Source organism: Triturus cristatus, chromosome 6 (assembly GCF_964204655.1).
Source record: "Triturus cristatus chromosome 6, aTriCri1.1, whole genome shotgun sequence".
NCBI classification, from domain to species: domain Eukaryota; kingdom Metazoa; phylum Chordata; class Amphibia; order Caudata; family Salamandridae; genus Triturus; species Triturus cristatus.
This window is the reverse complement of record NC_140589.1, coordinates 776,963,018-776,986,478: the sequence shown is the minus strand read 5'-3', so window position 1 is coordinate 776,986,478 and position 23,461 is coordinate 776,963,018. Positions and strand designations below refer to the sequence as shown.

The 23,461-nt window shown below is 44.3% G+C and overlaps 1 protein-coding gene across 1 annotated transcript in view; it reads right to left on the bottom strand.

Annotated features, from left to right (window-relative positions):
• LOC146817857 (amine sulfotransferase-like) overlaps positions 1-23,461 on the bottom strand; it is a 627,446-nt gene that overhangs the window by 182,543 nt on the left and 421,442 nt on the right. The window contains exon 4 of the mRNA XM_085611340.1: positions 8,788-8,920. Within this exon, the coding sequence (XP_085467466.1) occupies positions 8,788-8,920 (133 nt within the window). The remainder of the gene's footprint in view (positions 1-8,787; positions 8,921-23,461) is intronic.

The window sequence follows — 23,461 nt, the reverse complement described above, 5'->3', positions numbered from 1 at the left end:
CGGCCATACTTTGTTGTACAGTTGATTTTGACACTTCGTTAACAGTCCGTAATTCTTCAAGATGGCTAAGGGACGCCATTTTCCTAGATACCGATCGAATAGAGGTTGGAACCAGATAATACTTTTCCATACCTAGATCAGTTAGGAAAGATTTTATATGGGTTAACCAGCCAATCTTTGTTACAAAATCCAGCTCCATACAGTCTCGGATAATTTGCTGTGTGAATATATTCTTATCCGAGGACCATATACGGTGCCAGAGCAAGAGTGGTTGAATTCTGGCTAGATCTGATATATGAGCAATCCACAATTTCATGTGACATGAGAAAGTTGATGCGCTCCTAGGGAGGGATAGGAGGTATCTCAAAAAGGCGTTCTCTATCACTTGCAGGGAGTTTGTATTTACATGCCCCCACACTCCAGCCCCATATAGCGCTACAGATTGACATTTGGCTATATAGATTTTTAGGAGTTCTACAGGGGGTCTCTTTCCCAATTTTGTAGCGAAATTAACAAGAGCCCTAGTAGTTCTTACAAGCTGGAACTTACTAGATTCAATAGCTGCATTCCAATTTAGTTTACGATCGATGATAATTCCCAGGTATGGGTATTGAGCTGTAATGGCAAGTTTCTCCTGATTCAGATGTATTTCCTTTGTCCTTTTTTTACCGGGCCAGAAGTCATAACGAAGGTTTTTTTTTATATTACTTCGTAGATCTAGCTTACCCATAAAATCGGAGTATCTATTCAGTGCCCTTTGTAGCTCAATAGGGGTTCTGGCCAATATCACTGCGTCATCCGCATAGAGTAGGGCCGGGATCTGGCGATCTTTTACGCATGGGAGGTCCTGACTCCCTTTCAACATGGCTCTCTCCAAGCCATTAGTAAAGAGCGTAAAAAGAAAGGGGGCCAGGACACAGCCCTGTCTGACTCCTCTCTCCACCTTGAACAACGCGGTTAAATCTCCATTCACCCCAAACCTTATCCTAGCTGAGGCATTGGAATACAGTTCACGTAGGAAATTTAGAAGTGAAATGTCTACTCCCATATCCCGTAGTATGGACCACAGTTTTGCGTGGCTAACACAATCGAAGGCCGCAGACAGGTCCACATATACCATGTAGATTCTGCCTCCCTTTGCAGATACGTATTTTCCCAACAACAATGTCAGGTTTAGGGCCTGATCGGCTGTCCCTAGGCCCTCCCGGAACCCAAACTGGATATCCGATAGGATCTGTTCATCATCAGCCCAGCCCTGGAGGCGTTCTAGGATAATCCTCCCCACCATTTTACCCACAGAATCCAATAGTGAGATTGGTTGATAGCATGTTACATCTTGACGATCCCCTTTCTTGAAGATGGGGACCATGATTGTTTTGGACCACGAGTCTATTAGTCCCACCCCACATGCCGCTTTAAGTACCCTTGTAAGAATTAGGGTCCAAAGTTCTGGGTTTGATTTTAATAGATCTATTGGGACCCCATCCGGGCCAGGAGCCTTTCCATTTTTACTGGCTTTTAATGCTGGTAATACCTCTTCCATGGTTATACCAATATTTAGGGGATAAGATGTTCCTCAAAGTGGTAGAACTATAGGATCTTGGCTATCCCCTTCCCCAAGATAGTTCGCAAAGATCCTTGAGAAATGCTCTACCCAAGCCGCCTTATCAATTGCCACCTCAATAGTAGGAGAGTCTTTAGAATTCAAGAAAAAGGGGGATTTAACTACGGTCCAAAAAGCGGAGCTATTTTTATTTTTACTGCTTTTCTGGAGTTGCGCCCATAGATCCAGTTTAAGTTCGGCTTTCCTATCTTTTAAGGCTATGTTATATTCTCTCCTGAAAGTTGTTATTTCCTGCGACGCCCTGTCTATTTTTTGCAATGCTTTTTTTAATTTGGAGTGTGCTGCTGTACATCTATGGTTAAACCATCCTACTTTTTTCGGCTGGGTTTTTTTTGATTTCACAAACAAGGCATTGTTAATTGCTTTCAGAATCTCCCCAAAGTGGCCCAGGAGTTCAACATCCGTAGTGTGCAAATCTAGGCATTTTACAATGGCATGAGGGACCTCTTTCATTATTCTACCAATAATTTCTACCGGATCCACTTTTTCCCATTTCAAAGAGTATCCATTAAGTTTATCCAAGTAGAAAGAATTTTGTCTTAATGCGCTGGATATAGTTTGGATTCGATATTCATAAAGTGGAGTGAATGTTACGGTCAGGGCACAATGATCGCTTAATACGGTGATATGCGTATCAAATTCCTTTGCCCGATAACCCGCCATATTCGATATTAAAATAAAGTCAATGATGGAATGACTATCTCTACCTATGAATGTTGCGTCCGGCCACTGAGTTTCAGGGTTCTTTTTATTAGCAATTACGAGATCCATATCAATTAATATTTCATTTAACATGGCGCCCGCGCCTGAATGGGAAAAATGAAAGATCGGTTCCTCACGTTCGTCAGTTAACCCACACAGAATCCCGTCGTTTATTTTACAGGGATGTAGGTTAAAGTCCCCTCCCCAAATGATGGTAGCACCCATAGAGGATGCCTTTGTCAGTGTTGTTAGTTGGAGGCAGATCTGTCGCATAACCACCAATAGGTCGGGTTCCTTTAACTTGTTATAAAAATTAACCAAAAGTACCATCTCCCCTTTACCAAAGCGAATACTCAATATTTGGAAGTAGACCTCAAGAGTGACTATAGTTATTTGAAGGTTTCCTAATAAGTTTGTGATATAAGTGGTTAAACCGCCCTTCGCTCTGCCAGAAACTGTAGGAACCGCAGGTGAAAAGTAGGTTTTATAACCTACCAGGTGTATTACATTAGTAGTCCATGTCTCTTGGAGACAGATTATATTTGATTGATGAAAAAGTGTTGGGCCAGTACCATTTTCTACTTTAGGGCGTAAGCCTGCTATATTCCAAAAAAGTAACGTTATTAGTGGTCCTGGTTTGGGAGGTTTTTTCCTGTCTGAGTTTTGAGCTGTCTTGTTGGTGGAGCTTCCGTGGGTCCAGGTAAAATAGGATTTTTACCTACAATACTTGATGATGTAATTCCTGATGATCCTGAACTTTTATGGGACGGATCAAAACAGACTATCGGGTCTTTCGTGGATGTTAATACTGCTGGCTGATTGCCGCCAAACTCAACTGTAGAAAATTTACCATTAGGGAGACCTGTTTCAATTATTAAGAATGGTTGTTTTCCATCCTGGCTTGTCCCAGAAACCTGGTTAGGGCGTCAGTCCACACCTTCCAATCCGGAGAGTGCGGAGTAACGGTTCGAGATAGAAACATTAAAGCCAGATAATTCACTAATACGCCCAGATCGAGGACAGGCTCTAGGGGGGTTTGACAGCATGGAGTGAGGATAGAAATATGTTAAATCCCGGGTGGAAATTGCGTCTCCTCCATTCTCACTATACCAATCACCCATATGTCTAATCACTCTTCTGTCTCTAAAGGTAATGATAATAAGATCACCTCTTATATCTTTAGGCCTGCGTCCCAACCACCATAATCTCCTGACATGGAGAATTTCACCATCAATATGCGCCGGCAAAGGCCTATTGCAGCTTAGCCAGTGAATCACTTTGTTCTTAAGTTCCTGATGTCCTTCAATCCTTCCGTCTTTTCATTCCGGTACTCCCGTCAGTACCACCACGTAAGGGGCCGCTTCCGGGGGGAGGTCTATGATTTGCTGCTTACCCCTTATCCTATCTCTAGGTAGGGGAAGCCTAGATACAGGTTTATGTATGTTCTCCTGTTCAGTGGAAATACTAGTTTTACCGGCCTCTCTCTCTTCTCCCAAGGTTGTACGGGGCTTATTCTGGTGCTGGGGAATCATTTGGACAGCTTCTTTCGCTACTCAAGAGTGTTGGTTTAATAATTTCTCACCTAGTAATTCTTGGGGCGGTTTGCCGTCCGTAGATTTTGGGTTTCTAGTTTGAGTAAAGGCCCTAATCGTGTCTGTATTGGTTATAAGAGTTTGTTCCATAGTCCCCAGTTGAGCTGACAATCTTTTGACTCTCTCTAGCAGGTTCAATATCAGAGATTTCACTAGTAGTTCCATCGAACCTATTAGTTCTTTCATAGACTTGGGTGAAATAGAAAGACTTTCTAGTGTGGTCTTCCCTGTCCTATGTTTAAAAGTGGGTAAGGGAGTCTCGTTTGTTTTTGGTATTTTAGCAATCCGCCCGTTATGGGTATTCCCCTTTCGCTTCCTTTTATTATTTTTCTGTGGGGAGTCCACCCGTATTTTATTTGATTTAAGGCTGCGGGACTCATCAGAGGATATAATTGATGTTTGCTCAACAGAGATAACTTCAAGTGGTGGATTTAAATATGAATCATCTGCATTCCGTTGAGTTAAGGAAATTTGATCCTGCAGCTGTAGGGGAAAGCTAATATCACCTATTTGATCTATTTCATTACTTTTATTGGAGGATGGAGTGATTGCCCTCTGAATGTTACCCAGTGAAGAGCGTTTATTATAGAGATGTTCCGAGGAAAGACGCCGTTCTGTTATGGCTATCTCACGCTAGAGAGCTGATGCTGCTCTAGTTATAAAAAGATCCAGCGTCCCCCTCACTGAACCACCCACCGTTGATTTCCTGCCTCTAGTTGACCGGGAACTCATGTTCCTATACACAATAACAGTTTCAAAAATGCACCGAGCACGGCACAAAAATTAGGGATGTTTGAACAGAAGAGATAGAAACGGTAAATGAGCAGTAGTATCCAATCATATATGAATAGTCTGTGACCAGGTCAGTACAATGAACATACAAGGGACCGATCTTACGTTGCAGTTTCCTGAAAGTTCAGAAAAGAAAGCGTTAGTAGGATTGCCCAGCCCAGCCTCGGCCAGCCCCGGACGGCCACAGACGGCCCGCCCTTTGCCCGGGCTTAGCCCGGCGCAGCAAGCACGCGATCCCGCGACGCGAGGGCTGCAGTGAGTATTAAAGCGCCTCCAGGCGCGGATGAGGCAGTGACGGCTTCCGGTGCAAGGGAACCTGGGAGTTGTAGTCTCCCTCCACACGGCGGCCGCAAGATCACAAAGTGCGACGGCGGGAGGGAGACGAGGGCAGGAACAGGCAGTAACAGGTAGCGGAAAGCAGTCCTCCACTAGATAGGCACGGAGTCCATCAGCACAATAGCCCAGGTGTACTTGCAACGCCTGCTCCACCGGGGCTACAGTAAGTTTTAAAGCGCCTCCAGGCGCGGATGAGGCAGTGATGGCTTCCGGTGCAAGGGAACCTGGGAGTTGTAGTCTCCCTCCACACGGCGGCGGCAAGATCACAAAGTGCGGTGGCGGAAGGGAGACGAGGGCAGGAACAGGCGGGAACAGGTAGCGGAAAGCCGTCCTCCACTAGATAGGCACGGAGTCCATCAGCACAATAGCCCAGGTGTACTTTAAAGTGATACAGTCTGGATTGAAAAATGCACCTCCACCTTCCAGAGGTTGATGAATAAAGTACTTTCAGGCCTGGAAAACTTTAGTGCAGCGTATCTAGATAATATAGCTGTCTTTAGTTTCACCTTGGAGAACCAGCTGGTCCATCTCAAGAAAAGCTTCAACCCTTCAATAGACTTGGCTGGCTATCAAGGTAAGAAAGTGTCATGTAGCACAACCTCTTCAACCCACAATTCGGATAATTCTGGCTTGGGAAGCATCAAAGACTCAGACCCAAGTCAGAGCCTTTTTAGGCCTGACTTGGTACTATAGGAGATTTGTTATGGTACCATAGTGGCACCTTTAACAGCGCTTACCTACTAGAAACAGCCAAGGTAAGTCATATGGACTGACATGTCAAAAGGACTTTGACACCTTGAAGGAGCCTATGTGTTCAGCACCTGTCCCTAAAACACCTGCCTTTAGTATAGAGTTTGTTGTCCAAACTGATGCTTCACAACATGTGATTGGGGCAGTACTGTCACAGCTGAATGACCAGTGTCAAGATTAACCAGGTGCCTTTATTAGCAGGTGACTCCTTCCCAGAGAGAAGCGTTGGAAAGCCATTGAGAGGGAAGCCTTTGCTGCTGTATGGTCCCTGAAGAAGCTAAGATCCTACTTGTTTGGGACTCACTTCACAGTTCAAACTTACCACAGACCTCTCAGATGGTTGTTGCAGATTAAAGGAGAGAACCTAACATTGTTGAGGTGGTCCTATTTCCATACAGTGTAAGGACTTTACAGTGAAAAACAGACCTGGGACTGGCGATGCCAGTGCAGATGGTCTTTCCAGGTTTTTCCGCTCAGATGATGAGAATCACAAGGATAACGGTTCGTGTAAGGAAATGCCTCTTTTTGCATGTTCACCATCAAAGTTTTGGACTGTTGCTGCTGGTGTTTTGACTGATTACACTGAGGCCTGCAAACCAGACCTCAGTGCCAGTGTTATAACCCAATATCAAGGTTATGTCAAATTGGATACACCAAATTGGCAAGTACTGACTTACTTATAAGTCCCTAGTAGATAGTACCCCAGGTACCTAAGGCATGTAATGCAGAGTGGTCACCCAGGGCTGCAGCACTGTTTGTGCCACCCTGCATGTGACTGAGACAAAATGAACACCAGCCTGCCACTGCAGATTGACAGGGTAATGTTTCACAATGCTGGTTCGACTTTGCCAATACATCTAATGGCAGTTCCACCAATTTCCTTAAGCATATATGTTAGACTCCCCTAAGGAAAGCCTATGGAGCCCTATGGCAGAGAGTTGTATACACTTAAGTAAGACACATAATGATATATATATATATCTCTAAATTGTCATTTTGCCGTGGAAAGGTTAGAAACCCCATTGGCCAACAGAGGGCTAAACGGTTGGCAACCCAACTCTTCCAACTCCTGAATGGGACCACCTAAGAGGGTCAAGTAAGGTAGCAAATTGATTGGGACATTAAATGCGACCTGATGCCCAGGCAAGATTTAAAGTCACTATTAAAGTTAAGCAACTTTTAGAAAGTTGCTTCCTTGCACTCCAGCTAGTACAGTGGCCTCACAAAGGCCATGAAATTTAAAAAGATTTCTGACTACCTGGGGAGACATGTGAACGGCTCCAAGGGCCAGAAACAAAGGCTGTTGCCACAGACCGAGGTGCTACCTCCTCTCCCAGGATGGCCATTCAGAGTGTTAGCCCACAAGGCAGGCTTCATAGGTGAAACCGCCTTTGAAGAGCCACTGGTAACAATATTCCTGAGCACGATGCCTTTTGTTCCTTCAGACAATTAGGAGACATGGCCAAAGAAGGGAAACCTGTTCCCAAACCAGTTTTCCCATGGGCATGTAGCCCTCTGTCAGCCACACCCCTAGGGTGGGCTACACTGCTCCTCACGACCAAGGAAGATTTGTGCCATCTTGGAAGGGGCAAGATGGGGTACTCTGGAATAGCCAGGTGCCACACATCACAGGAACTTTGTCACTAGAGAGGAGGGGACCCAGTAGCCCATTGGTTAGTGACTGCGTGGTTCCCCTTGGGCTCATTTCTGGGATAAATATGGCACCCCTGGCACCCTGCCCTTTAGTTCATGTTGGAGATGAAGTGAGGACGAAGAAGGGCTGCCCTGCTGCTATTGAACTGTGCAGAAAGAGGCTGTATCATCGAGAGTTCTGCACCTGCTGTACTTTTGGGCTAGTGAGATTGGAACTGTGCCTGCGAGTCCTCACCCCAGGAAAAGTTGATTTACCAGCTTCATCAAGAGCAGTACTCCAAGGATCAGTCGGCTGATCCCCTGGTGCCTGCTCCATGACCACAAGAGCCAAAAGAGCCCATACCAACAGAGTGATAGACCCTGCAGCAATTTTGCCGCTACCAGTCACCGGGCACAAGAAAGGCAAAATCTGAAATAGCCGAAAGCAGCACCCGAGACTGGCGGACCCAGCAGTGCTGTCCAAAGTCAGACTCATCTTACTTAAGCCCCCATGAAAGAGTGTGCATCCAATTGCGGAGCAGTGTGACCAGTATTGCAGCATTGGCTGTCCAACTACTGCAACGTAGAAGACTTCAAGGGACCCCCGATCTCTGTGGCCAAAGTCGCCCCTCATCACCCATTATCCGAGGAACCACTACAGAGACACCCCCATCACCACACCACAACCAGAGCATCCTTTTGAGCATCTTTGCCTGAATCCCTCAGCATCACTCCATTGACTTCTACGGTGGTTGTAATTTCGCTCTGGTGGCCAGGTAACTGTCCAAAGTATACTTTCTGGCCCCCTAGGTCTTTAGCCTGCTGGATTTGGTCACCAAGGCTTGGCTTGAGTACGCACACTAACTCTTTCAAACTTTTCAAACATTTTGAAACATTACGTTTGCCTATGCTTGCTTGTGGTTGTCTTTAAAAAGTGATAAAAAGTTCTAAAAGCTGTTTCCCTGGAACCCTCTGGTGGATTTTAATAATTACGGTTTCTAAAAATTCATTAAAATACGGTCTACTTTTATAAATTGTTATGTCTTCTTATTGGCGTATGTTTTCTTATTCTGTTGTTTGGTGCTGGGAAATATTTTTCACTAAGCTCCTTTGCCAAGCCTTATTGCTCGCAGCCACAGCTACCCAGGGTTGAGCTAAGATTAAATAAATAATACTGATTACACCCAGGGTGTTATCTGTTAGTGTCCTCCACGATAAGGCCCCAGAGCCATATCATATAGTAGACCCAGATCCTCATACAGGCAAAACATTTGGGGGAAGACCACCCTAAGACTGTCAGGTCTAACAAAACAGCTGGTGTTTTATAATCACTTGGATAAGTAGCATACAGAACAGTACCGTTTCCTGTGCAATACTTCTCAAAGTGTTCTTCCAGCATTACAGTAGGTTCTTCACTAGCCTCTCGCATCATATTTCCAAAGTAATAAAAGGAAACCATATTGTCTTTGGGGTTTCTGGTTACATAAATAATCTGTGTGAAAAAAACACAAATTGAACGCACATGTCAAAGAAGAATTAAATTGCAGTGTTATGCACTAGGAAAAACAGTGGTATCAGGTGCCATGCAAAAAACAAGTTACTGTTGATATGTTGAAGCATTCAGAAATTATCACCAGCATTGAAAGAAGGGCCACAAAAAGCATATATTTTAAAATGATATAAAATATTATTAACACCCTAGTCAAAAAACTAAGATATTGACTCTTACCCCTGAACCCTGAAGGCAATGCAAGTAATGCCATGCTAGTAAGCCTTAACCAACCAATACAGGCTCCACCAAACATAGGCACTGTGACTGCAGGACACAGGGAAGACTGCTCTCCACAAAATATTTCAGAACAGTACATTTCGCTAAATGAATGCCCAGTTTTGGAATGGTTAACCACAATATTAGTAATGGAAAGGCTTGTGGCCGGCTGACACATTTGCCTGTGGCGATCACTTTTGCTGCCCTACAGTTATCTTTTGGAATGATGAGTGAGTGCTGTAGAGGTAGTTAACTGCTATTGGTGGCTCAAAGCACTGGATATTACAATGAAGCTGCACCACTTGAGACCAACACCATTTTTATTGTGTGGCATTTGCTAGAGCGACTTCCAGTTGTTCTCACGTCTGAGCCAGTATTTCATGGTCCCCTTCTCTGATCTGCTGAGATTGGGTGCCCAAGGATGAGTTTCCAGGAAGCCTTCCCAATATGGTGAAGGCAGGGCGAGTTGTCTATTATGGAGTTGAAGCCAGGTATCAGCAGCCAAAAGCGGCATCTCATCTTGGAAAAACAGCTAAAAAGAAGGCCACATCATTGGTGCTCGTCCTAATGCCTAGAAGTCATATTTCAACCTGACAGATCATGAAAGAGAATTTCAGATCTAGTCTTGGGGACTAAATACAGAGAATAAACCCAGCAAGTACTGATAGAAAAAGTGATGTAAATGTGGATGACACAGGAATCCATAAGGGCTCATTGCTGTTCCAAGATGGATGCAAAACTTTAGTAATGCGTCAGGATAGTGCTGGAGTAAGGAGTAGGGTGATGGTGGTGGTGGTTTCTGGTATTTATCTCTTTCTATGCACTTCATTGCATGGATTTACTCACAAGAAAGAGTCACTCTAAGTGGCACACATCTGGCAGTTGAATGTCACTCATAAGTGCACTTGAACCATGAAATGTCAGACATAAGCAATCTGAAACCTTGGCCGCTATGGCATTATGGAACACAAGGCTCATTTGCAGGCAGTATGACCTCTTACATCCTGTTTGGTGCAGTCAGGTCCCACAGTGCCCTTCCATTTCTGGTGCTTTGCAGCAGTTTTAAGATCTTCTTAGAGTTTCTTGTTGCTCAAATGGGGGTAATTTTTTTTAATTTATATGTTTCTCTCATGTTTCTCTCATTGCTTGATTTTGCTCGCGCGAAAGTGTCACTTATAGTCATCGAATGTCACTCATAATTACACTTAAATTATAAAAATTTCATTCAGAAGCAATTGGTACCCTTGGCAGCTATGTTTCTCATCTGAATATTGCCAACAGAGCCAGGATGGGCTTGTTCTCAACACTCAAACCAAAATTAAACAGAATGCCCATCTGTTGTGAAAACCTTAGGCACACCAGTGCAAACCAAGGAGGCTAGGAGCGGGTTGAATCAAACGTTACTCCCAGGTATGAGAAATTAGTTACATTCCGACATTCCTTCCTTGATCTGGATGCATCTGGATTTTGTTTTCTTTGGACTGCAGGCCATATGATAGGTATTCGATAGATTTGTTTCTAGATCTAGGTTGTCCACAAAGAGGACAAACTTATCAATTAAATGCTTTGACTCACATAACGTCTGTGATAAAAGAACCACTTCACCTGAATACAATAATGCTGTTATGGGGTTGGTTGTACCTGGTGAATATCCGAATCATGCATTTTCGAAAATTGATTAAGGTTGTTGACAGTGGAAACATCATAGATGCAAGAACATTCCTCTGACGTACACCCCAGTCTAGTGAAAATGACTTACAACATTTCCCACCTTCATTGCATGATACAGAGGCTGGGACTTCTATGTGTAAGGCCTGAAGGAAAGCAACCAGGGCCTGGCATAGACCCATGCTGGTTACCAGACACCACAGCTTTGTTAGATTTACTCAATCAAAAGTGCTGCTGAGTTCCATGAAAGATAAATGCATGGAGCTCCCCTTCGATATAGTATATTTACTCATGAGTAAATGTAAGTTGAGACACTGCTCCATCAGCCCGAGCCCATCATTTAATCCATACTTTACACCAGAGACAATCTCAGATTTGAGGGACCAGACAGCAATCCCGTTTAGAGCTGTACATCCAACGATCTTGATTATGGAGTCTAGTAAAGAGATGGATCTGTAGGTTTTGGGGGCTTGGCGGTTACCTTTTTGAACACCAGAACAATAAGGTCAGAATACTATGTGGTAGGTAACCCACTACTACAAGCTGAATTTAGAGTGTTGGTGATGACCAGGGCCCAGGAGTTAGCATTTGATTAGCACAGGTCCATTGGTACACAACCAGGCTGGAGGCAATCCCTGATGGACAGAAACTACAAACTTGTAAACTGTTTTAAAGTGATTGACCCATTGGTCAGCCATCAAGTGTATGCCTGGGCCTATGGCCTTCGTGCTATTTGCATTATAGGAATTGATTATTTTACAGAATTACTTACTGTTTTTAGAGTGGCAGGATCCTACCAAGTTCTCCCATGTTACATACTTTAACTTTGTTTTCCTTTCTGCAGTGTAAGTTTGTTTGCACTACTTAATCAATGTTCATAGTGTATTTTTTTAAATGCAACTACATATTAAAACACACATTGAAAAAGCTAATAGGCCTCAGCTCTAAAAGGCCAGGCTATTGAATTTGCCAAAACGTTTTGCTGAGAATATGGAACCACATGCATCAAGATGCATGCACATGAACGGCTTGTTTTTTGTTTTTTTTTAAAGGAAAACACATTACAAGTTGCCGTTGAAGGTCATGCATCCAAACTTAGTGGCCATTTTCTAACACGGTACATCTCCATGTTACAATGGTAAATCAAAATTTAAAAAATGAACAATTGCATAAAGCACAAAAAGTATTGAGTGGCACAATTAGTATTTTGCAATTGCCCGGCCCCTGCAAAAAAAAATAATAATATGGTTGACAGGATGGATAATAGGATGAGGAGTGGGGCAGGGGACATTGGGGAGTGGCAAGGGGCGAGGCAAAAAGAGTGTGTAAGGAAAGAGGAAAAAGAAGGGGAGATCAAAGGACTCTGTTTACTCAGATGGATTTCTCAATAGACGTTTAAAATTGGCCCCTTAAGTATGAAGTCGAAGCACAATACTGATCCAATCAGAATACTGTGAGGCCAAAATCTTGGCCAAGCACAGGATTAGGGGAAAGCCATAGAATCAAGAGTACACAACTAAAATTGACAACAAAGAATCCAATCACAAGCATCGAGCTGTCACAAAGCCCACTCTAAGTATTGTATGTATTAGAAACAATAGCTCTGCCTATAGACAGATAAAACAGCATATAGTCGATAAGTAAAAAGGGAGGATAACTTCCTGCTCCTCGGATGGCCTGTTTGAAAACCTATGGCGAAGGCCCTTTTGATCTACCTTGATCTTAGTGCAGCATTCAGAATGGTCGTCTATCACATTCTTATTTGCTGTCTGTTTGAACCAGACATTCACGATTCATTCCAGGTCTCACTCGCATCCTTCTTTACTAACCACTGTTCCCCCTGTTTTGTTCTTCAGCTCACCAATTGACCTTTCTAGTTCCACAGCGCTCAGCACTGAGTTCTCCTCCCTTTAACCTATATGTGCTCCTCTGACCTTATTAATTTGATCCTTTCAGTTCTCATTCATGGCTTATGCAGATGACACCCACCTAACAGCCAAATGCAACCTTATTTAGAGCCAAACAATATTTCAAGACTGCATGAGAGCAGTATCTATCACAAGGACTGCTAATCCACTGAAGGTGAATGGTGAAAGACTCAAGTTCTTGTCCTTAACAATGACCACAGCATCTGGAGTGCTTCCTGCTGGTCTCCAGGATTGGACCCTACACCCACTCCCAATGCATCAACCTGTAATCTAGCATCATGCCAATATATTTGCACAAGTCTGTTTGACAATTCTGGCAGTACCAGACAGAAACAAGCATTTGCAATGCAATAGGCCTCACCTTTTGGACCTTAAAAGGATTTTAGGTATGTAGCACATTATCCTGGTTAAAGCGATTCTGGTATCTTACTGACCTCTGCTGGTCATTTTCTATCAAGACAGTTAAATAGAGACAGTTGTTAGAAAAATAAAAAAAGAAAGCCCCTCAGCAGAAAGCGATTCTGGTATTTTACTGACCTCTGCTGGTCGTTTTATTTGAAGACAGTTAAACAGAGGCAGTTATTAGGAAAAAAGTAGTCCCTAAGCAAAAGCGGAATCAGACAAGTCCTGGGAAAATTATCCAAAGCCCACACAACAGATCTTCCAGTCAGTGAAAGCGCTATCTAGGCATAGCCAATAGGTCTTGCCTTTGGGGCCTTATAAGTGTTTAGCCATGCAGCACATTATCCATTAGATTACATTAGCCATTAAAGACATCAAAGTTTGTGGTACATTATCCATGATATGCTGGCCCTACTTCTACCAGGCATTAATTAAAGCCCTTTGACAGTGTTGGCATTCTGATTCCTATGCAAATTTGAGCAGGGATTGGGAATTATGAGATGTGTGGCAATGAACTCTCTCCTAAAATGTGGTTGTAATATATAAAGACGTTGGTCACCTATGTTCAAAGCGGAAGAAACAAGTCAAACTATATTTGTTAAAAATACAAACTGTCTGGGATATACTTTAGTTAAACTGGAAATTGCGGGGAGATGGGAGGTGGCGGATAGACCTTCACTCAGATTGTGAGTCGGAGAGTATGACAAATGCATGATAGCAGAAAAAGAGGTGTTTAAAGCAAGAGGATGCCCCAAGAAATGGGACAAGAAGTGGGGCAAATGGAATGCATACCGGGGGGACTTGTAGGTTTCCCCTACAGTAGAAATGGAAATGCAATGCAATAGAGAGCGACGCATGAGTGACCCATGATTGTAAATGTAATTTCTTCCCTACTGACTTTGCTGTACTGTGTAAATTGCCATAATGTCGATTGGAATATATATGTGACATCTATTACTGTGAAATTATTAAAAACATCAAACAAAAAAAAAAGTACAAACTGTGTGGCTGCCATTTAAGCAGTTATTTACAAGACAGTTTAACCTCAGTCAAATGGCCTCATTTTAAAGCCCAAAAAATAAAGGAATGGCAAAGTGGATGTAGCCTGAAATATAGAGCTGTAGACTGCGGAACTGGTGTACATCCTGCGTATACAACTTTTGAGAAGGGAAACTGTTTGATTCTGGAGTACTCTCCCTGTACCAGCCCAATTCAAAACGAATGGCAACATCATTCTACATTTAAAGTTAATGTAATACATGTATTTAAGGACTGCAAGGCGTGGGATTAAATCAGTTTATTGGTGGCAATTGTAATGGTGAGAAAGTAGCCGTCTTTGGATGCAAAAATGTTAATTGTGTTTGAATGTGGATGTAATATAACATCCACATCTACCAACTTTGGATCTGTCAAACAACTTTCTAGTTTGGGCGTGCACATTGCTGACAAGTTAAAAACTTACAAATTGTAAACAAAAATGGTGGAAAAGAGAGTGTGTATGCGTAATCCCAGACTCTGTCTTCCTAAAGGGTAATCTGATGAACCCCATCTGGAGCTAGTTTATTGCTTGTTCTGGGCTGGGGGAATGCGGCCACCCTCAATGAAAACATCCAGATACACCAATATAACTCTTTTATAATGACAAACCGTCTGTTAACACAATCAAAGTCTTCCTGAAAATGAGCACACATGTTGAATTTACAGCTAAGCATTGAAGTAATTTCCAAATGCTGTTAGCTGAACACATTTATTTTTAAATGCACAAAAGTACAACATTAACAAGCAATGCATATTACATCACATCTACTGCTGTCGACAGGAGAGTGGAATTCAAGATTCGGCGTGCTCTTCCCATAAAAACAAACAAGCATTTGCAATGCAAATAGGTCTCGCATTTGTGAGTTAGAGCTATTGACATTGTAAATGGCAATGTTTTTTACCTACACATTTTATTTTTGGACTGAATGTATGTAGTGTGCAATATCCCATGGAAAGGTCCTGCACTTCGTAATATATATATTGAAAAAGACGTAAAGTGTGGATTGTTTCAACAATTGCTTGGCACGTACCTCATGGGTGAAGTGTCGCCACACATGCACACCGTGGTGCTTTACTAATGCGAAACTTGTTAATAAAAGTAGTGCTTACAGACTAACCAACGCAATCAAGATCGGAGCATGTGAATCCGAATCCCGGCTTCTCTTTCATTTTCTAGACTATTTGACTCACTTTCCTGCGTCTTGGTTATCACCCAAACACTGGGAGGCCATGAAATTTGCCAAGGGGGTGGGGGGCAGGGGGGCTTCGCGGGTACATGAAAATGTATTCATTGCCTAGTTCTCAAAGGTCGCCCGGTGCTGTTAGTTAAAAGTGTGCAGATTTCATTAAGATATTAAGAGTACTTTATTCGCATCAATGAGAAAGTCGACATTAACTAAACAAAATGCCAGAATGCGTGTCAGTTTTCACAGTGTTTTAGACAGTACTGGTTACTTAGTTTCATTGCATTAATTTTTGTATTTACTCTTTTACACAGCATCCAAAGTAGGTTACCTAACCCCAATGCCCTGAGTTGTTAACTGACCCATAGAAGGGGGTGTTTTGCAGTTGAGCAAATGTGTCCAAATGTAATTTTGGTAGTGCCATGGAATGATCAGCCAATGAGGTACTCGATGAGCAGGTATTTAACTACACGTTCAAAACGTACGGTATTGTGGCTGTTGTTTGTTTGTATACAACCACCTCTCTGAATGTGCTTATTAACACAGAGCTTCTATCAGACAGTGTTCACAGAGGGGCGACTAAAGCACAGAACAACATTTATTCATTTATCCTGAGTGGGAAGGCACCCTGAAGGCTTAGGTGCCCGCCCGGAGAGGCTAGGGATCCCAGCGCTTCTATATATTCTGCCGTGCTCCTCTGCACCAGCAGGGCACAGCTCAAAATCTGCCGCTTCTGCTAAGAATAGGAGAGGGGACTGAGGTTGGGGCATGCGGGAGTTGCCGGCAGATTTCCAGGTTATTGAAAGTAATGATTCTGACCTGAGGCACTGGAGACTGACATTGTCTGTTTGCCTGCACCAGTCTATTTCGCTACCATCTACCGGGCTCACTGTCATGTATCCATTCATCTCTCTTTGTTAGAGGTGCGCGAGCCAAAATATTAATTAACAGGTAGAGCCAGCCGGAGACGAGCCAAGCGTATACGAGCCTGTGGGCGAGCCGTGAAAATGATCGTCATGTTAATCATACAGTAAACATGATGTAACTGTGCGATAATGTCTCTTCAGAATTCAAAAAGTGCATTTCTTTAGTGCGTCTCCTCAGTACACAAGATTATAGCACTGAATTGAGAGGAAGTTATTAAAAGTGCTCGTTTTAAGCATGAGTTAAAACACTGCCGCTCCTCCCGCCTGACAACAATGCCATTTGTGAACTAAGAGGAGTCAGTTGCCATGCATACCCCGAATGTTGCCTAGAGTCTAATTATATTTAGAGTAACATTAAAATCTAGTTCATTAAACACGAGAAGTTTTTGTACAGCACGCATCTTGAACTCGCATATTTCAAGTTGGCAATAATAAAGATGAAAACAGAAGTGCCGGCAGGCAAGAAAACACGAACAGGAGTGGGGGGGCGGGGGAGGGGGAGGAGTCACAGACTGATGGAGGGGGCGATGGGGTGGGGAGACAGGGAAGAAAATAGTGTTAGGAGTAAAGGGGCCAATAGCCGTGGAAGGATACAAATGATGAATGAGGAGGGACTAACAAGCCTCAAAACAATCGGAAGGCAGCATTTAAGACAAAAGCCAATGGGCAGAGAGTGGGCGGAGCTTACACGAAGCTTCCACACTATAGTATATACTGCATGTCTTGCAAAGCGATTTCAGCGCATACGCGCTGCAATGCTAGGCGAGACCTAAAAGAAAATAGTGTCAGGAGTAAAGGGGCCAATAGCCATGGAAGGATACAAATGATGAATGAGGAGGTATTAACAAGCCTCAAACCAATCGGCAGGCAGCATTTAAGACAAAAGCCAATGGGCAGAGAGTGGGCGGAGCTTCCATGAAGCTTCCACACTACAGTTTATACAGCATGCCTCGCAAAGCGATGGCAGCGCGTTCGCGCTGCAACGCTAGGTGAGACCTAAAAAACTAAATTGAAGTTTTGAGACATGCCGTGACTGAGACAAGCCATTTACTCAACAACTTGAATACATTACCCAACAAGCATTTTCAAAGCAATAGGTCTCGCATTATTCAGAGTTGGAGATGTGGACCATGTAAATGACTGCCTTTTGCCCATGCAATTTTCTTTGTAGTGAAATTATGCGGCAGGATGTTTAGTGGAAAAGTATTATGGGAATAACTGATGCCGGGAGACACAGATACTACGAGTGGCTAAACTAAAGAGAGAGAGCATAAAAGGAATTGGGATATAGATCTACAAAGTTTGGGCACTTCAGAGGTTGAGAGAACACCTGGAAGCGAGACCAGTCGGAAAATAAAGGGGTTACTAGACAAGTGGATATAGTGACATTTTGAACATTTGTGAGGGAGAGAACATTGGTGCGGGGAGATGATGATTTTGTGAGTGTTAGAGTGAAGAGAAAGAGATAAAGATGAGAGTTCATTAAAAGTCACCATAAACACAACAGGAAAAGGTTTGTAAAATGAGAATGGGAAAAGCGTGTCACAGTGCACTTAGAGGTCATGGCGTTTGAAATCATTCCACTGAGCTATTAATAAAATATTTTATTATGTTAAGTTTGTTGCAAGTATGTTGCTTTAAAAATGAATGCAAACATAAAGCAAACTACATAAATTTAGGGAGAGATTTGATGGTGCAGTTACTCTGTGGGACACGCCACAAACAAAAATGCCATAGATTTGGGGAAGGGAGAGTGCCACTCCCTTACCGAGTATTATATTCTATGTGTTGTGATGGTGCAGTGAGAACCTATGGAGGGTGACAAGTGATCGCACATACCCTAATAAACTTAGAAATTACCTTAAGGTTGTGGAAGGTTATTGCTGTTATGGCTGCAACTACACAAATAATTTGAAAGGGAGCACTCTGATAGTGCAAAGTAATTTTACCTACATTAAGAGTAAAAATCCATGATGGTGGAGAAAACTGTGAGTTTGCCCAGACGGCCGGTGAAGAAGCAGACGTGGCGACGTCTGCCAGTCCCTGCAGCAGCAACCGTGCTCATGTGAGCAGTAAAGTGTACAGGCACATAGTAAGCAGCGCAACGGAATTCAACCAAAGAAACGACAAACGAACAATAATTAACGTACAGGCTCACTAATGGAAAAAAGCAAGAAAGGAACAATAAATAAAGTACAGGCTCACTAATTGAAAAAAGCAAGAAAAGAATAAGGACATGTATACCCTAAAAGAGGATGAAAAGCCGAACTGGAGTATACAGGAACCTGTAAAACGGAACAAACTGGAGGCACTCAATTTCCATTATAAACACAGTATTTTTTTGGGCGCGGTCTCGCCGGCGGCAAGATGGCTGCACCTTGAGTGAGCTCTGATGACCGGATGTGAAATATCTGTCAAGATCATGTTTTGAGGCCTGCCAAAGTGGCTTGAAACATTAGCCTCTGATGTGGGATACTCTGCTGCCTGCTCTGTTCCGCCTGTGAAATGTGGGGATGCCTGGTGAAATGACCGAGGGGCGAGGCCTGCTGCGAGGTGCCAGACCAGGTGAGCCACTAGGCCGTGGAGGCTGGAGTAGCGGCGTGTGGTGGCGACAACTGCGGTGCAATTCTCACTGACCGACACCGAATTTAGCAGCGCTGCCTGAGCTGGGAGAGGAGTGCGCCCCGGGGGGCCAAAGACGACGGTGACGCGATCTGCTAGGCAGCCTCTGCCTACGATGACACTAAATGAAGATGGCGGACCCCACCTGAGTGAATTGAGCTTGGCTATGGGCGGCTGGGTGAGCCCAGACTTGGCACCGCTGCGGCTGGCTGTGGTCCCTCAGCGGTAACCTACGGGCCCCTTCCCACTTGCAGGAGGGGTGTGGGCCGCCAGACTGAGTGACTCCCTCAGCCACCCTGCTCTGTGAATCTCTGCGGCCTACCCCGTGGCGTCATTGCTGAGCGGCCTGTCAGCAGACTCCCCAAGCCGGGGTGGCGGCGCTTTGCACCCCTAGGTAACTCCCTGTCATTTGCACCAGGGACATCTGCTGCTGTTATGACACCACTCACCTGAAAACCAGGTTGTTCCTGTTGAGAGATGAGATGCTATGTCCCGACACCCCCAAGGATCTACTCCTGCTATGGCGGCAAAGGACACTCACCAAACATGAGAAAACTCTTAGGGGAAAGGGGGAATGGACGGAGATATGAGAAAGAGAAACACACAGCTTTCTTTGGGTTGTAGCACTTTTTTCTGTTCTGGTATGTGCGACCATTAGCGGTCCTTTATACTGCAATTTAACGCCCTGTTTTCGTGTTTCTACAACAAAATAAACAGATAAGAATAAGTACACCAAAGATTCTTTGTTGCTTCTTAAGTAACATTCGTAGAAAAGCATGTTTTACTTTGGCCTTAATTAGTACCTTCATTCATACATGTGTATTCCTCATATAGAGAGTAATCTTCACTCTACGAACAATAAGGGGTACTCTTCTCTCTACGACCAAGGGTTGGATAAATACTATACACATGTGACTTTCAACTGTATTAGAGAAAGAAGAGACACCATATCAACATCTATAAGAATTCTCACTTATAGTTCAATATTCGTTTTGTATATATAACAATTCACTGAGTGGGGTAACACGTGGAGCTGCTCAGCCAACAGTCAACCGGCAGACGCGTGCAACACATGGCTAACTGTCAGCATGTTGCACGTGTAAGGAAGACTGAGGTTTCCTCATGCGTAATTATTCTATTATCACGTGACTTTACTTCCTTGAGCTGAGCACAGTTTTCAGAACAAATATACAACATCTAAGCACGTTACTACATAATGTTTTAATAAAAATAAACCTGCATCATCTAATGAGATAGCATGTATATAAAATAAAAGTGCAACATGTAGTATGGTATTATGTTTGAAAGTAAATGCTAAACATTGTATTTAATATACTGGCCATGCTCAGTGCACAATGTGAGTACTGGCCATGCTCAGTACACGACTCCTAACACAGGGGCATATCAACAACGAGGCGATAGAAAATTATCGCTGCTTTTGTGGCCGTTCTCGGCCGAAAAGCGGTGATAATTTTATCGCCTAATTAGCAAGGTCACGCTAACACGTGAAACCTTGCTTTAGCGTACGAAATCTTAATGCCCAGCTTTGCATCACTTTTTAGATGCAAAGTGGGCGTTCCTGACATGACAGGAGATTTGTCGCTAAGCGACTTTTCTCCTATCATCAAGCCCCACTCTATGAAGCATAGCAGCAGGAAAAGTAGCGATAACCCCTGTTATCGCTACTTTCCAAACGCCTGCTTCAGGACTGACTTAGCCATGATATCCTATGGAAGGAGGATATCATGGCTAAGTTTGTGAGTCCCTATCAACAAGCTAACGCCACATTTCGTGAGATTATCGCTGGGTTTCCAGAAATAATCTCACGTTAGGCAGTTAGCGCTAGGATTTTTATCGCTTTTGAGATAAGTGTTGCTAATAGCACGCAATCTCAGCGATAAAAATCCACGCTAGCCGGCGATAATTATCCTAGCGCTAAGTGCGCTTAGCGATAATTTTCGCCGGTTGTTGTTGATATGCCCCACAATTCCTAACAGTTACCTGCGTGCCGTGGATGGCTCTGCTTCCTGCGGTGCGGCCCTGAGTCGGGCTGCCCAGCCTGTTTGGTTCTCCCCGGGGGGCTGTGTGCTGGGCTGACGCCCCGGCTGCCGTGGAGGGGAACGCCTGAGACCCGTATACATAGAGGGGCTCTGCAACCTTTGCCCCCTTAATTTGGCACACAGTGGACTGCCCATTAACTCTCCGGCTCTTTTAAACCTTGACCCTATAAGCTACCAGGGCCTGTCCTGAGTGCCGCCGCAGCCCTGAAACATTTTCTTCCGGTCCTGCCCGTAGGCAGGGGACTTCCAAATATGCACTGGGGACATAGGAAGGAACCACGGAGACAAAACAAAAGCATAAACAAGCACAGCCAGCCGCCAGGTGGGCGGACCCCATGGACTGCGTGGCATGCTGGAACTCCCGACTGCATGAGAGCTCGCACACTGGGGGTCCCCATGATCTGAAGTAAAGACAGGGCCTGTGCAGAAGACCGCCCTTCAGCATACACAATAATTGACTGTTGGGAGAAGTTGGCCTGGCATATGCTGTCCACTAGTTATAGTGGGCACCTTGCACCAGTCGAATAAACCCTTATTGATGATAGGTTTAAAGAAAACCTTTATTGAAAGCTATCCTAGTGGTAGCTGTGGAAAGCAGCCTTCAGGATAAGTCTTGAATGAGTGTAAAGCAGCTTGGTTTACCAGATTATAACCTGTTGAATCACTAAATGAAAGGAGAACCACACACAGTATATTTAAAATATAGGTATTTATTTCTAAACACTCACTACTTATCTCTTTATGAGCTTAGAGTCCAAGATACACAATAATACAGTTCTAAAACGACAGTAAATAGCACAATATACAATGGGCCCTAGGGGCGGACCAAAGCATATATTAAGAAAGTGGTATAAGAACCACGACTTGACTAGACACCGTGCCTGGAGCACGTAGAATTGCTGGGACCCCAAGGAACCACCCAAGTTAGTGACACAGAAGACAGGGGACGCGTGCAGTGTGAGAATACAGGCACGAGCCCCGTACTATTCAATAGGAAAATCGCGGTTGGAATTTTAGAAGTTAAGGACACTTAGGAGAGGACTTTGAGCAAACTCTTTTAGACTTAGGGGGTTTTAGGGCCAGCACCCACTGGAGCACTGTAGTACTCGAGTTACCTCACCCAGGGAAGCAGAGTGCATAGGTGCCAAATGGTGTTGGGAATCGTAGTTGATTTCAATGGTGATCTGCTGCAAAGTGCTGCTGCCGGGAAGGAGAAAAGTGTCCGGTGTTATCCAAGCCTGGATCGAAGATCAGAAGAACCTGAAAGCAGAGGGGACAGAGTCTGGGTCACTTGCCAGTGACCAGGGGCACGATAGACGAATGCCCACCGATGTCGGGTGATTCAGGTGCGAAGAGGTGAAGCTTGACTCTGCAGGCACGAGGACCAGGAGGCGTTGACAACAACCAGGAGCTGGATTCGAGCTGTCCCATAAAGGATGTCGAGAGCTGCGGTGTCGGTGCCCGGAATGGACCCAACAAGCCTTGGCAACAGCAACCCATGCAGAAAGAGAAAAGATGCTTCGGTGCAGACCAGCAAGGTCCTGGGGACTCCCCAAGTGATGGAGAGTCAGGGAACGTCTGGAGCAACCGGGTAAGCCCAATTAAAGTTAAAGTTGCCTTCACAGGGACCCCCCAGTTGACGGACAAGGGATCGCAAAGGGACCTTGAGAGAAAAACCAAAGCTCACGGAACACTCGTGGAGTGTCGGCAGGCAATCTTCGGTGCAAATGCTGCTTGGGGTCAGGGCTAAAAGTAACCCAAAGCTCAGCTGCAGGAGTCGTTGGAGAGGTGATGCTTCTGCAAAGTGACGCGGTGTCCTGGGTTTGGGTTGCACGGTCGCCACGGGGGCTACGGGCCTCGGACATTCTGTGGGCACTGATTGACCTCTAAGACCACGGAAGCCCACCTCCTGTGTTGCAAAATTCTTCGAAGTCTGGCGGGAGATTCGGAGATGCAAACCGTTCAGATGTGTCTTTGGTGCCTGACTTGCAGGGTAGTAACTCCTTTACTTCAAGGGAGATTCTTCAGTCATCTAGTTCAATGTAGATCATCGAAGTTCCAGGATTCAGTATCAGAGTTTCATCCAGGTGTAATCTAAAGTCCTGAAGCCAGGGGTTCCTATCTTATACCCACGGAAGGGCTGGGACAAACTCTAGGGACCCTGAAGTACTGGGTATTTTAGACCCAGCGGTGCAGGGGCACACACCCTATGACTTCTGGGTTCACCCTGTTCCGGACCTACAGAAACACAGAGTCTTCTGGGTGAAGTCAAAGAATCGTTTATTGGCTGCAGACCAATTACAGGTATCCTAGAAGTACAACAGCGTGTATGTTCTCAGGAGACTGCTGAAAATCATAGGAACGGACTTCATCTTAAATACCCTTTTTCTTGCCTCAAGCATACATTCCTAGGTTTTATGATACGGCCATCACAAGT